Below are 14,438 nucleotides of genomic sequence, written 5' to 3' on the forward strand. Positions count from 1 at the left end.
CCATTTAGGAAAAAACGCCAAAAACGGCCAAACGGACCTAAAATAGCCAAAACATGGCCCCAAAACATTTATCAGCTTCAATGCCGAAATGACCTCCCCACCCCCACCCTTCCCTTCCGGATATTTTTCCGCTTCCCGATATAAAAACGGACAATCTTTTTTTTCACTTTCTTAATTACATTAATTTTTTCACTTTCTTAATTATATTCATTTTTTTTTACTTTCTTACTGAAATGCGCGCACGCGCGTAGTCACTTGACGTTTCAAAGGTGCATGAATGCATAGCGGACATTTTAAATGACAAGAAATATTTTTCATAAAATAAAGTTTTCCCTTTCACTGTTTTTAATTTGGGGTCTTTTCTTTACGTTCTTTCCTTTCGCTCAAGATTTCTTGGAATTTACCACATCCCCTCCAATTAACCTTACTTTTTTTTTTGCGCCAACGCCGGTGGTGGGGAGGAGGGATTCCAGTTAAATGTGGCATATTTAGCCTTTTTTGGCGTTTTTTCGTTATTGAAAAACAAGATGGCCACCATTAAAAATGATAAGGATTACGTTGGATACTGAATGTCTTCAAATATGGATAACTGCGATATATTATATTCGTTCTCAGCATATCCGAAAACCTATATAAGTCGACAAATAAGAGATCAATGCCGAGGAATCGGTAAACTAAAAATTTACCTTTTTTAATGACATTCAACGTGGGAGATCACTTTAAAATTATAACATTCTATTAAATTGATCCCCCACTTTTCGGTTAATCAGCAAAATTCTCCTTATTAATCTACTTTGAAATTTAAAAGAAAAGTTTGTACTCATACCCTTATATTACGGCGCTATTTTTAGAAATCCTGCCTTGACAGAGTTCAAAATAGACTTTGTGGCCTGGTGGGAGATGTCCTTTTCACTTCGCTGCAACCTTTTCTATCTATATAAAAGCCAAGTACGTCCAAGGATGGAATACTGTTGCCATATCTGGGCAGGAGCGGCCAAAAACAGCCTATTATGCCTTGACAGAGTACAAAATAGACTTCGTGGCTTAGTGGGGGATGCCCTTTTCTCTACCCTGCAACCTCTCTCTCACAGAAGAGACGTTGCGAGCCTATCCTTGTTTTATCGTTATTTTCATGGCAGGTGCTCGTCTGAACTCCAATCTCTGGTCCTCCCTCGCCAATCTTTCATGAAAAACACCCGTCTAGCTGAATCCACTGTGAAAAATTTCCCCCACTCTATATCTGTGCCTAAATCAAAACGCAGATTCCATGAACAAAGCTTCTTTCTTAGAACTGCACGCCTGTGGAACTCTGTTCCGTCTGCCTGCTTCCCTCCGGACTACAACTTGGATGTGTTCAAGTCCAATGTTAATAAATTCCTAATGAACCGCCCCCTTAATTAAACACTTCATCAAATCTCCACACTAACGTAATGTACTTGCAATAACCCTTATCCCTGAGTGGCTTCCGGGCCTTGATAAGTGGTGATCACTGTGTAAAAAAAAAAAAAAAAAAAAAACTCTATCTCACAGAAGAGATGTTGCGAGTTTGTCTCTGATGTATCGTTATTTTCATGGAAAGTGTTCGACTGAGCTTCAATCTATGGTCCCCCCTTGCCAAGCTTTCACAAGAAACACTCGTCTAGTTGAAACCACTGTCAATAATTTTCCCCACTCTTTATCTGTGCCTAAACCTAAACATAGATTCCATGATCAAAGCTTCTTTCTTAGAACTTCACGCCTGTGGAATTGTCTTCTGTTTTCCTGCTTTCCAGACGTCTATAATATGGTTGTCTTCAAGTCGAACGTGAACAAGTTTCTGATGAACCGTTCCACTTCAGTTAACAAATTTACCGAACTTCCATTACTATTGATTACTATATTGTCCTTTTGACTACTCTACACTCTTTAACCCTTATCCTTGAGTGGCCTATCGGCCTTGATAAGTGGTTACGCCTATGTAAAAAAAAAAAGAAGTTAAATTGAAGTTTTAAATTATCTTATTTTTTATTAAATTGTAAGGTGGAAGTAAAGAATAGTTAAAAACACTCCCCCTCCCAATGTTAAGAATGGCTTTCAAAATAATAATGCTATTATTTCAGCTAGGTAACAAAAGTGCATAAGTCCCTTTTTTTCCTGCTAATTTAAGTCTGTTATTGATGATAATAATTTTACGGCAGGAGTTAAGCTCATTCAGGTCTGCCACATTCTTTTATTTTATGAGGCTTGTCAATCATGGAATTTCTTAAGTCAGTTGTTTCTATAAGTAGCAATGTTTTGTGGTACTTGCTTAGTTTAATAACTAGACACTAAATGATGAAAATATTGGAAAAAAAAAAAAAAAAAATAGGAGCTTCTACGCTATTGGGACGAAAATTCAGAAATCATAAAACTGAATTCCTCCTATTTTTAAAGATGATTATATCCAAAAATTACGAAAATCGATAGGATATAAAATTATAAATTAAAGAAAATAAAAAATAGAATTTGATGAAATCGATTGTAAGACACGGAAGCATTCAAAAGGGAGATAATTTTCCGTTCTGCTTTAAACAAGATGGCGGCGATTTTTCACGCAATTAAAGTTGGTTTTTTTTAATAATAATTCAGTAATATTCAGGTAATTTCGACTGCATAATTTGGAAGCTACCATTGTAATTTATTAGAATTGACTAAAAATATCAGTTGAAACCATTGTTTTTTTTTTGTTTTTTTTTTAAAGCTCCATTTATTGATTACAAAATCTCGACCTAATTCTGTAGAAGCAGCAAAATTATATTGTATGACCCGTTATGGAATAAAGTTTTCGTACGAAAAAATCATTTAATTTGATCAAATATTTTTTTTTTTTACAGAGGAAAATCAAAGGTCAGACGTGTCGCGGCCATCTTGCTTATTTCATGGACGAGGATAGGGTGGCTTTAAACGTATTTCCTAATTTTCTGCGATGTGCTACCAGAAGCGGTGACAACGCAAATCAGTTTGTTCATATTTATTATGCATTGGATACATTGGATCTTGAGCCCGACCAAGCAAGTCTGGGTCCCTGTATTTGCAAATGCTTGGATGGAATAGGGGAGTGCATTTATGGGTTTATTTGGCACCCGTCTGACGGTCAGATGACTCTTGGGCATCATAGTTATCTCTGCTGTAACTGAAGAGTGTAATTCTGGGGCACACGCCTGAAATTGCTTCCCATCCCACTGAAGGTGAGGCACATTCATCGGCTGTCTCTTATCGTGTCTGCGAGCAGAAAATTTATCTGAGGTATCATTCGTAAACATAAATGATTCCGTACTTCTCGACACTTTGCGTTGAATAATATTCTGGGCAATGTCGGAATTATTGCTAGTTAGTTAGTGCACACACGCATACGGAGCTGGATGCACACACGCAAATATTGTGGAAATCTTCAAACCAAGAGAAATGTCATGAAAAGTCATAACAATTGAAAAAAGAGTGAAGAAGCTTTGAAATCAACATTCTTCAACTGACAAGTTTTGAAAAGTCATATTGAAATTGGGTCTTGGACGAATTTAATAAGGGCTTGTGGAATGCGGCATGGAAAAACGAAATTCCTATCTAGAGATTTTGTGAATAAGAACAAATGCCAACCAAGGAAAAAGAGTAAGAGAGAAGGGCTTCAACACGATCAGTTGCCATTTTGTGTCACCCACAACACTCCACCACACCCATCTCTCTCTCTCTCTCTCTCTCTCTCTCTCTCTCTCTCTCTCTCTCTCTCTATAGTACATTGAGAAAAAAATTGAACAGAAAATAAATTGTCACTCCTTTTTATAAACTTACGTCAAATGTTTTTTGTGAAACAACTGTCTTATATACATTCGTCAAGAACTTGAAACTCTATTTAACAGATGAAATAGACAAAACGCTTAAAAAACTAAAAAGGTACAGCATAACATAACGTTTGCTTGCGGCTTTCATTCTGACCCCTTAAATTTATCGTATGCCGTTTTCAGGTGCTCCACCATCCCGTAAAAGTGACACTCGAGTCCAACTTCTGGACAATCTTTTAAATTCATCGATCTTGCTGGATGTGACTTCTTCCCACAATTGTTGCAATATTTGGTATATCGTGGAGTTTAAGAAGCCTTTGTCTCCTGGTTGTGCTGCGGCCCTGTCGGTAGGGCATTAGAATACACCGACAGCCCCCCTGCAGAGGGTAAAAGTCCCCCAATGGGGGTCCTGGATATGACCTTAAACTATATCCAGTGGTGAGGCCCCAGCTTGTGGGTTTTGGGGAGTGTGGAACCACTCTTTAATTACCATTGCTCCCAGGTCCACTCTGACCCGGAGTGGTAGTACCTGTTAGGGTTCCAACTATGGGTTAAATAGAAACCGACTTGAAAACAACAAATATATTCTATTAAAAATTTTTTCTTCAAAATCTTTGGATTCGGCATTAAATAACCCGAAAAGGGTTGATATGCCGTAAAACAAAAACAACCAACCAACTTGGTTGTGCTGTTCATGGTTCGATCTTTGTACACCAGACAGCGCAAGAGGGTGGCATCATTAAAATAGGGAGTTGACTTGTCTATTGCCTCGACACACACCACCCGTGAGAACTTCTGCTCTAATATAGTAAGCGAACTCTGTTCCGTCTGCCTGCTTCCCACCGGACTACAACTTGGATGTCTTCAAGTCCAACGTTAACAAATTCTTAATGAACCGCCCCCTTAAGTAAACACAAATCTCCACACTAATGTAATGTACTTGCAATAACCCTTATCCCTAAGTGGCTTCCGGGCCTTGATAACTGGTGATCACTGTGTAAAAAAAAAAAAAAAAAAAGAACTTACCTCTGCCAGTATCCTTCTCTGGTACTTGGTAACTGACAAAATAGTACTCTTTTTAATAATACTCGCGAATTAATTCAGAATTGTGAAATTATTCAAAATTGAAAAAATAAAGCAAAACTGGAAATAAAATGAAGCAGGTAATTTCTAGAGCTTGACAACAGCATATTCTTTTCATTGTTTTGACTCTCGAGTATATATCTGACACAGTTAATCAACCGAGAACCACATCACTCTACATAAAAACATATAAGATGTCAATGGATACATACATGAGCATCAAAACAAGAAAAGAATATGTTGTTGTCATTGCCTTAGTGATTACATATGAATTCGTAGTTGTTTGTTTTTTTGAATTGCATGTAATATTATTAAAAATTGAAAAACTAAAAACGCAATTGGAAATAAAATGATTTTATCACAATGATTTAAATTTAAATGCTGTGTAATTATTATTAAATGACAGCAAATTCAAATCATTCTGCTTTGATTCAAATTGGTCCTTTACCTCACTAAATCACCCCCCTCCAAAAAATATACAAATAAATGATTTTTATATTCTAAACTCCAGAACAAGTAGAACTCCGCCCCCAAGAAATATATATATATATATATATATATATAATTATTTTTTTACTATAATAATTAAATACCTACAGACACTAGTGTTTCATCCTTTCGGGATTCTTCAGTGCAGGGTGTCACGATTACTACCAGTCGAACGATTCGAACCCCGCGACACGAGACATCTCTGGCTCGATTAGCGGAGGCCGTATCCATTCGGCAACCATTAACCGTGTGAAATAGCGTTGAATTTTAAACATTTTAATTTAAATGTTCATTACGTCAGACAGACAGTGATCAAATCGTTATACGATGATCTACGCATAAGAGCTAAATTGACCGACTTTTTAATTCAACTGAAAGTGCTCAACGATAAGAAACGAATTTCTTAAAGGGGCTGTCATAATTATTTTTTTACTATAATAATTAAATACCTACAGACACTAGTGTTTCATCCTTTCAGGATTCTTCAGTGCAGGGTGTCACGATATATATATATATATATATATATATATATATAAATTACAATAAGTTTACCAAGGTAATCAAAATGGTAAACTTAAAATATATTATAAATATTAAAGAGTTAATATTTACAAGTGAAGTAATCTCAACCAGATGTAAAAGCTCAATAAAACCGAAAAGAAAATAGAGCTTATAATATGAACAAATGATTAATAAAACATGTTAAAAAACATCTTGAAAAAGAGCTAAAAACATATTTAATTTTAAAAAGGAAGCACAAGATAAGTGGATAGTCCTTAATCTGCGAAGTTTCGATAAATACTCTCTTTCTCATCAGAGGGCAGGAATTAGCAAAATGCGGGATCGGATTTTGCATGTAAAAGTATTTAATGAAACCACAAGTAAGTCACAGATCTTACTTGGTTAAAAAAAAGGGTGAGGTAAGGGGAATTGAAGGTAAAAGAAAAAAATGATAAAAAGATTTCACATGAATGGATAGTCCGGTGAAGGGTAAAAAATCCAAGAATAGTAAAATCCAAACACGGTCGAATTAAAAACATCAATCCAATAGGTAAGTTCCAAATTTATCAGAAGTCCTGCAATCCTCTTACTACAGGACTTCTGATAAATTTATTATTTTGACTTTGACTTTCCATGTCTCACTGACTTTAGCAAATAGGGTGCATACCTTTATAAGTATTTGCTAATATTTTCTCTCCTCTGATGAGATGGTAGACATCGAAACCCTATAGGTTAAGGAGATTAATTTTCTAAAGCATTCTTTGTCTTGCTTAGAATAATAGAAATTCTTTGATACGAAATTCATTTCAATGAGAGTTTTTTAAATTCATTGAATTACAATTTAATATATATATATATATATATATATATATATATATATATATATATATATTAGTGTTGTACCGATTAATCGGAATCGGGAATCAGAAAAATCGGTAGTTTTTGGGGTATCGGAATCGGTATCGGAAAAATTTGTGCCTAATTTCCAATTCCAAAACCGATTCTTTCAATATTTTATTATGTTAATTTTTCATTGCTGATACCGTTGATAAATATTTATTCCTTTTAAACTATTAGTAAAACTAACCTCTATAGATCATGATAACATTAAAAGATCTAAATTTATTTTATCTGCATAAAATAAATAAAATAAAACTTGAAACTTTGCGAAAATTTGCTAGATAACCTTTAGAAGAATGCAATTTATTTTCATGGTATTGAAAAAAATTGTTTAAACTTAAAGAAATATTTTGTCAAGAAAAATAATATCAAACATTATTGCTAATTAAATCAAAAGTAGAATATAATAGTGTTGGATTTTGTCCGGTTAGGTTTTTGTCCGCTCCCTTACTCGGCATTGACAAATATGACAAGGAATGGCGAAAGGTGTGAAAAGGATTGGCCTTGAATTGAATTTGAAATTAACTTGTGAAATGCTATGCTTCCGTGTGATTTTCTTTGATTCTGCCGGTATCATTTATGTTTATACTTAGGGATTCATATGGCGGCGCCAATGCTGTCTAGAGTCCACCAATCTCACTCCCCTATATAAGGTAATAAAAACGTAGACCACTAACTGAAAGTATTTGGGGGTAGTAAGTGTAAAAATATACTGGTAATTAATTTTCAAATCATGATTTGAAAATTAATTACCAGTATATTTTTACTTTATTTTTGTTTAATATTTATTTTAATGTGATGCAAAAGTTCGAATTGTTTTTTTTTTTTGTTTCTTTTGTAAAAGTCAAATATATTCTTTTGTTAGGTAGAAGTGTAACTTATCTTGCCTTTGGTAACATTCATTGGGTGGGTTTCTACTAGTATATTGTTTAATTTTTAATTTTTGAGTCAATATCGAGAGTTAAAAGTCGTATGTCGGCCTTTTTTCTTGTTCTCACATAACATCGGGTGAACATAGTGACATTTCTTGGGTGCGTTTCTATCAGTACTTTCAGTTCTGATTTCTGAGCTATTATCGAGGCTCGAATATGGCTTAAATAATATCACCATTTTTATTTGGTTTTAACTCAATAGGCTTTACACTACGATTATTTTAAGTTAAAAAAACACTTTAAAATAAATTAAAGTGCAAAAAAGAAAAGAAAAAATTATCCAGGTAGTTGAAAATGTAGCTTCGCTTGTTTTGGGTAACATTTATTTGTTGTGTATTCATTTATTTCGCCCCCTTTTCTTCCTTTCTTATTCTGAAAAATCATCCACCAAACGAGAAGCAAAAAATAATAAATTTAAGAATTTATAGTGTCTGTGTTTACAGGTAAATTTAACAGAAAATGAGCCTCCATATCCAAGTAATTCTAACGTTTAAGGACAGTTAACCAAAGATTGCTATAATATGTAAGTTCTGTGCGTTTGTGTATGTGGGAGGTTACTTTTTAAGTGATAATATGCGGGTTTTATGAACTTATCAGTCTAACTTAGGGTAAGTTGTAAAAGAATTTAATGAACAATCATAATAATTTATAATGGCCTAAAAATGAAGACGATTTTACTTTAAATATATATATATATACTAAACTGATCCCATTCTCTAAATTTTAAATTAGTTGGTTTTTTTTCTTTGTCTTTTTTTAATATGTTCACATAATCGCCTAAAAATGTAGAATCTCATTTTGTCTGGGGGGGGGGAGTTAGTTTACATGTGATTCTATTTACTTGTCGTCCCCTACCCGAAGGTAGTGTTAGACACAAGGTCGGTTTTTAATATAGGGAATCCAACTCTCCCAAAAGGGATACTCTGGATTGAAACGGCAATGAAACTTGTCTCAGTCTAGAAGGATTTTTCTGTCAGTGGCAGAGGACATAAAGAATAAAGTGTAATATCAGAACAGATACTACACTTTGAATTATTTATTGGGTAAAATATATAGCATCTTTTCGCAAATTAGGCACAATACCATCAAATCTGTGTGAAATTGGAAGTTGTGGTAATACTCTATCTTACACTATTTAGAATCATTTCAGTTATCACAATTGCACATTTATTCTAGAGGTCATGATATTTACAATATCCGTAATTTTAAATTTGCAAAATAGATTTTAAGACCGTCCTGAAGAGGGATTTAGTGGGCTAACGCTAGTTTTAAATGGGAACTAAATCATCTCCCCAATGATATTTAAAAATAAATATTGCTTTAATATTTTACTGGGTGGTGTCGCTGCCGCTGCCTCTCCACCACCCTACCCCCAATGTAAACAGAATTTTTATGAAAAATTAAACAGTTCTTCTGCTCAGTTTTACGGCTCGTTACATACGGTAAAACGGAGGGGGGGCGGTAAAACGATAAATTAAACTGTAGAAGCACTTCTTAAATGTTGTACAAGTTCTATAATTGAATAACCCCCTAAATTAAAAAAAAAAAAAAACGAAAAATAAAAATGCTTTTTTAAACTGCTCGTGAAAACTAAATTTTTTTTAGATCAAGATTTAGCATCAAAAACTACGTAACACAGAAAAATGAACCACATTTTGTTGTTTTTGAAAACTTTTTATTTCAAATGTCTGCTTAAAAATTCTTCCGCGATGTGACAAGTCGCCTTACTACGCGCGTCCATGCGCGAACGCATCATGTAAGAATAGCATAAACGATGGCAGTGAGTTGGCATAAAATAGTGCGAGGGTTCAGGGGTTAATACCATGCAAACGGTAAATTTGCGACGGGTTTGAATATCAGATTCGTTGTCAGCAACCCCGAAAATTTATAAAAACACAGGTTTTATTTGTCGGTGTTCTGTTGTAGTTAAAGTAAACATTTACCAAAAAATGTATTTATGTTTTTTGTTTTTCGTTTTGAATCGAATTTAATTTAAAGGTTTGCATTAGAAAAATTAAAATTGAGTCTAAATTGACTTAATTATTGATTTAAGTATATATATATATATATATATATATATATATATATATATATATATATATATATATGAGCAAACAGTTAATAAAATATGTTCGTATTCTTTATTTATACATTTCCATTCATAATATATAATATATATATATATATATATATATATATATATATATATATATATATATATATATATGTATATTATAATAACAGTAAAACAGGGCATTCTCCGTAAATTTAATGATTCTTTGATGTTTCTAGAAAACACACACACACACACACACATATATATATATATATATATATATATATATATATATATATATATATATATATATTCCATTCCCCTTTTCTCCGTGCATGCTCATACTTTCACTACACTGATGAAGACTGAAGGATCGGTCGAAAATATGCACTCGTAAAAAAAGTTTTTTAATTTTTTTTCATATTATTATTTTGTATTCCTGCACGTCACCAATTGAAAACGAATAAAGAAAAGTTATAAGCTTTTATACTTTTGGTATTCTTTATTTATACATTTCCATTCTTTAAAAAACATATATATATTTTCGTATTCTTTATTTATACAGTCTCATTCATAATGTATATATTTTTTTCGTATTCTTTATTTATACATACCCATCATAATATATATATATAAATAATATATATATATATATATATATATTATTTATGAGAGGAAGAAAAATACACACACACTTCGTTATATGATTTCTAGAAACATCGAAGAATCATTAAATTTATTTTTGACCAATCAGCGACGAGGACGCCATTTGCTGCGGAGAGGGCGGGACTAATCGACTTGTGTCCACTACGATCACGTTCGCCATTCATTTGGCGAATTTTAAATTCCATTTCATTTTTAACTTGTCAACAAATTTAGAAATAGAACTTTTTTCTTTTTTGTTTTGTTTTAACAGATATTTATCTAAAAGGAAGAAGCCAAATTTACAAAATGTCTAAAGTAATTAATTATAGCAAATGGGACCACATTGAGGTGAGTTTTGAACCAAAACTCTACAATCTTTTCGATCTGGCATGTCATTTGAGACATTTATGTTTCGTCTTAAAATAATAAAGATGCTTTATCACAATTGTACGTATTATACCTAGCATTTTAAGTAAAGAAAATGCAGACAAGTCGTTAAATTTTTACCTCGTTTCCACCTTAACATTTTCCCGTAAAAACACGACTTTTATATGGTTTTCGGGTATGCTGAAAACAAATATCGCATTTAAATTTTCCCCGAAGAAGTAGTTTTCCGGATATTAAGCAATGTAATTTCTTATATTATTGCTGGTGGCCATCTTGGTATGCGCATAGTTTTCCGGGGTTTTGTTTACACGGAGAAGCGCATAGCCACCAGCTTTTATATAAGGGTAAAACTTGGCGGAGAATGCTCTGTTTTACGGTTGTTATGAAAATGGAACGGAAATTTAAATTTCGTTCCGTTTTACTCTTTTCTTTTTTAATTTGCTCCAAATAATCAAAAGAATAACATTCAACAATCATACTTTTTATATAAAAAAAAAAAAAAAAATGAAAGATTGTTTTTTTTAATATAATTTTTTATAAAATTTTATTAACACAAACGAAATAATTTTTAAACAAAAAAAAATAATTTGGTATACCTTTTTGGTATTTTTTTTTTTTTTTTATACAAAAGTCCAACTCACCATTATTCACATTGTAGGTTTTCGGGTATGCTTACAACAAATGGTGCTGGTGCTAGTGCACTTACTGATCTCTGCGCTGTTTTTTTAATTGTATTTCCAAGTTTAATTAAAGTTTTATTTATATTTTTTTTATTCAATTGTAAGGTTAAAGTATAGAATAGGTACAAAACACCCTCCCGTCCCCATGTTAAGAATGGCTTTTTAAATAATATTATTTCAGCATGGATCAATAAGTGCACTAGTACCCAACAAATAAACACTTCTAACCTCCCCATGTTAGAACGACTTTTGGAATAGACACCGCCAACCTCTCCATGTTAAGAATGGTTTTCGGAATAAACACCCCCAATCTTGTCAGCATGCCCGAAAACGTAGAAAAGTCAATATATCGAATGTGAACAGTGAGTTGGGCATAAAACAGAACGAAATTTAAATTTCCATTTTAAAAACAACCATAGAACAGTGTTCTCCGCAAGTTTTACCAATATAAGAATTGATACTGCTTAATATCCGGAGAACTACTTATTTGCGAAAAATTTAAATGCAATATTCGTTTTCAGCATACCTGAAAACCCAAAGAAGTCGTCTTTTTAAAAGAAAATGTTAAGGTGGAAACCAGGTAAAAATTTACGAAAAAGTCTTCATATTGTACATACCCACCATGAAACAAAGATGTCATATTCCAAAAATCACGTAATTTAATCAAGTAGTTTTTTTTTTTGAAGAAGAAGAAGAAGAAAATCAAATTTTATGAGTTGATCAATGTGACAGAAACCAGGCGCCATATTTGATTGATTGAATTTAAAATTCGTCCATGCTTACCTCCCCTTAATAGCCTCTCCAGAATCAAGGGCTCCTCAATTTCCTCTAAAATATCCCATCACTAAAAATCGTAGAATTTGATTTTCTGCAAAGAAAAATTTTTTTTTTTTTCGAATATAACATCTTCATGCCGTGGCAAATAGGTACACCATAAAAGGTTTTCAGTGTTTCTACAGAATTTATGTGAGATTTTGTAGTTAATAAATGTAGTTTTCAGATAAAAAACAGTGGTTTCAACTGATTTTTTTGTCAATTCGAATAAATTACAATGGTAACTTATAAATTATGCAGTCAAAATTACCTGAATATTACTGAATTATTAAAAAAAAAATGTAATCGTGTTAGCAGGTGAAAAATTGCTGCCATCTTGTTTAAACCAAAACAGAAAATTACCTCCCAATTGAACTCTTCTGTGTCTTACGATCATTTTCATCAAATTCTATTTTTTATTTTCTTTAATAAATAATTTTCGACCTTATCAATTTTCGTAATTTTTTGATATAATCATCTTAAAAATACAAGGTAAATACCATTGTTTTCATGTGAAATTGAGTTTTACGATTTCCGAAATTTTTGATCTGATAGTGTAGAAGTGCTGGTTTTTCTTTAATTTTGTTTTTCTAAATATGTACAAGTCTAGAAAGCACCACAATAAATTATCATGGTAAATGTTAAAGGTCACTGCTAAAGCAAAATGCAAGACATTAAAATGGTTTTATGTTGTTTTTTTTTATTATTACATGAGGAATTTTGATTTAAAAATCCAGATTTTTGTCCACAAGCCACCATATATAGAAAAAAAATAAAAAATTCTGTATGATGTGCATAGCCATGATGAAATGAAAATATCACATTCCAAAAATCATGTAAATTGATCAAATAGTTATTTTTATAACAAAATCATTTTTAAGCGATTAATTGTAGGGATTACAACATAAGTCTAATAAGTATGGATAACACTTCTACACTATCAGAACAAAATTTCAGAAATCGTAAAACTGAATTTCACATAAAAACAATGGTTTCTACGTATTCCTCAAATTTTAAGATGATTATATACAAAAATTACGAAAATCAATAAGGTAGAAAATTAACAGAAAATAAAATTTGATGAAAACGATCGTATTTGCTTTAGGGAGGTAATTTTCCATTTCAACTTAAACAAGATGGTCATTATTTTTCACTTGCCAACACGATTAAAGTTGTTTTTTATAATTCAGTAATATTCAGGTAATTTCGACTGCATGATTTGGAAGCTAACATTGTAATTTATTAGAATTGGTAAAAAAAAATCAGTAGAAACCATTGTTTTTATTTGAAAATTCCATTTATCGACCACAAAATTTTGTTCTGATAGTGTAGAAGCACTGTATGAATTATTGTTGAGTTATCTCCCTTGAGGTTTTAATTTTTTTCAAAATGGCAGATAAGACAGTCATTTGTTCAATACTCATAAAATTTTATTTTCTTATTTAAAAATAAAACTACTTAATCAATTTTTACATGATTTTGGGATAACTCAACTCAGCATTCACCGTAAAATTGACAACTTTTATAGGTTTTCGAGTATCCTAAAAACGAATATTACATTTAAATTTTGTCCAGACAAGTGATTTTCTGGATATTAAAACCAATGTAATCTATTATTTTTTCACTGGTGGCCATGTTTTTCCCAAACTAAAAAAGTACTAACATGCGTGTTAAAACCCTCTCCTTCTCCCCATGTTAAGAATGGTGAATGCCACTAACATTTATTGAGTAATATATTGGAAGAAAAATGCCTAAATGTTGAGAAAACTACTTGTCCGCACAAAATTTAAATATGATATTCGTTTCTAGCATACTCGAAAACCTAGAAAAGTCATCAATTAAAGGTAGGTGTTGAGTTGCAGTTAATGTGAGAATTTATATGATTTTTGGAACATACAGATTTTCGTTATTTTTGTTTTCAATATAGGAGGAATTTTGAAAAAGAATCATGCAAATTTGGAAAAAAAAAGCAGGCTTGAAGTGTGTCAACATTATGTGAATAAATGGAATCACATGACATCAGGTCAAATTTGGTTGCCATCTTGTTTTGATTTTGCTTATTCAGATAATGTTGATGCTTTTCGCAAGTTTACATGCATAATACTGAATCGATTTTAAATAGAAATGAACAATAAAAAAACATTTTTAATCTCTAGAC

The 14,438-nt window shown here is 32.1% G+C and overlaps 1 protein-coding gene across 2 annotated transcripts in view; it reads left to right on the forward strand.

Annotated features, from left to right (window-relative positions):
• Positions 1–14,438, forward strand: part of LOC145269832 (hsp90 co-chaperone Cdc37-like) — an 85,446-nt gene that overhangs the window by 35,573 nt on the left and 35,435 nt on the right. The window contains exon 1 of one of the 2 annotated variants that reach the window (XM_080125546.1): positions 10,532–10,748. The exons of the other annotated variant lie outside the window; for it this stretch is intronic. Within the exon in view, the coding sequence (XP_079981672.1) occupies positions 10,707–10,748 (42 nt within the window). The 5' untranslated portion in view covers positions 10,532–10,706. Of the gene's footprint in view, positions 1–10,531; positions 10,749–14,438 lie in introns of those variants that run through there. 2 annotated transcript variants of the gene reach the window in all.

Source organism: Euprymna scolopes, chromosome 45 (assembly GCF_053919585.1).
Source record: "Euprymna scolopes isolate OS-2025 chromosome 45, ASM5391958v1, whole genome shotgun sequence".
Taxonomy (NCBI): domain Eukaryota; kingdom Metazoa; phylum Mollusca; class Cephalopoda; order Sepiida; family Sepiolidae; genus Euprymna; species Euprymna scolopes.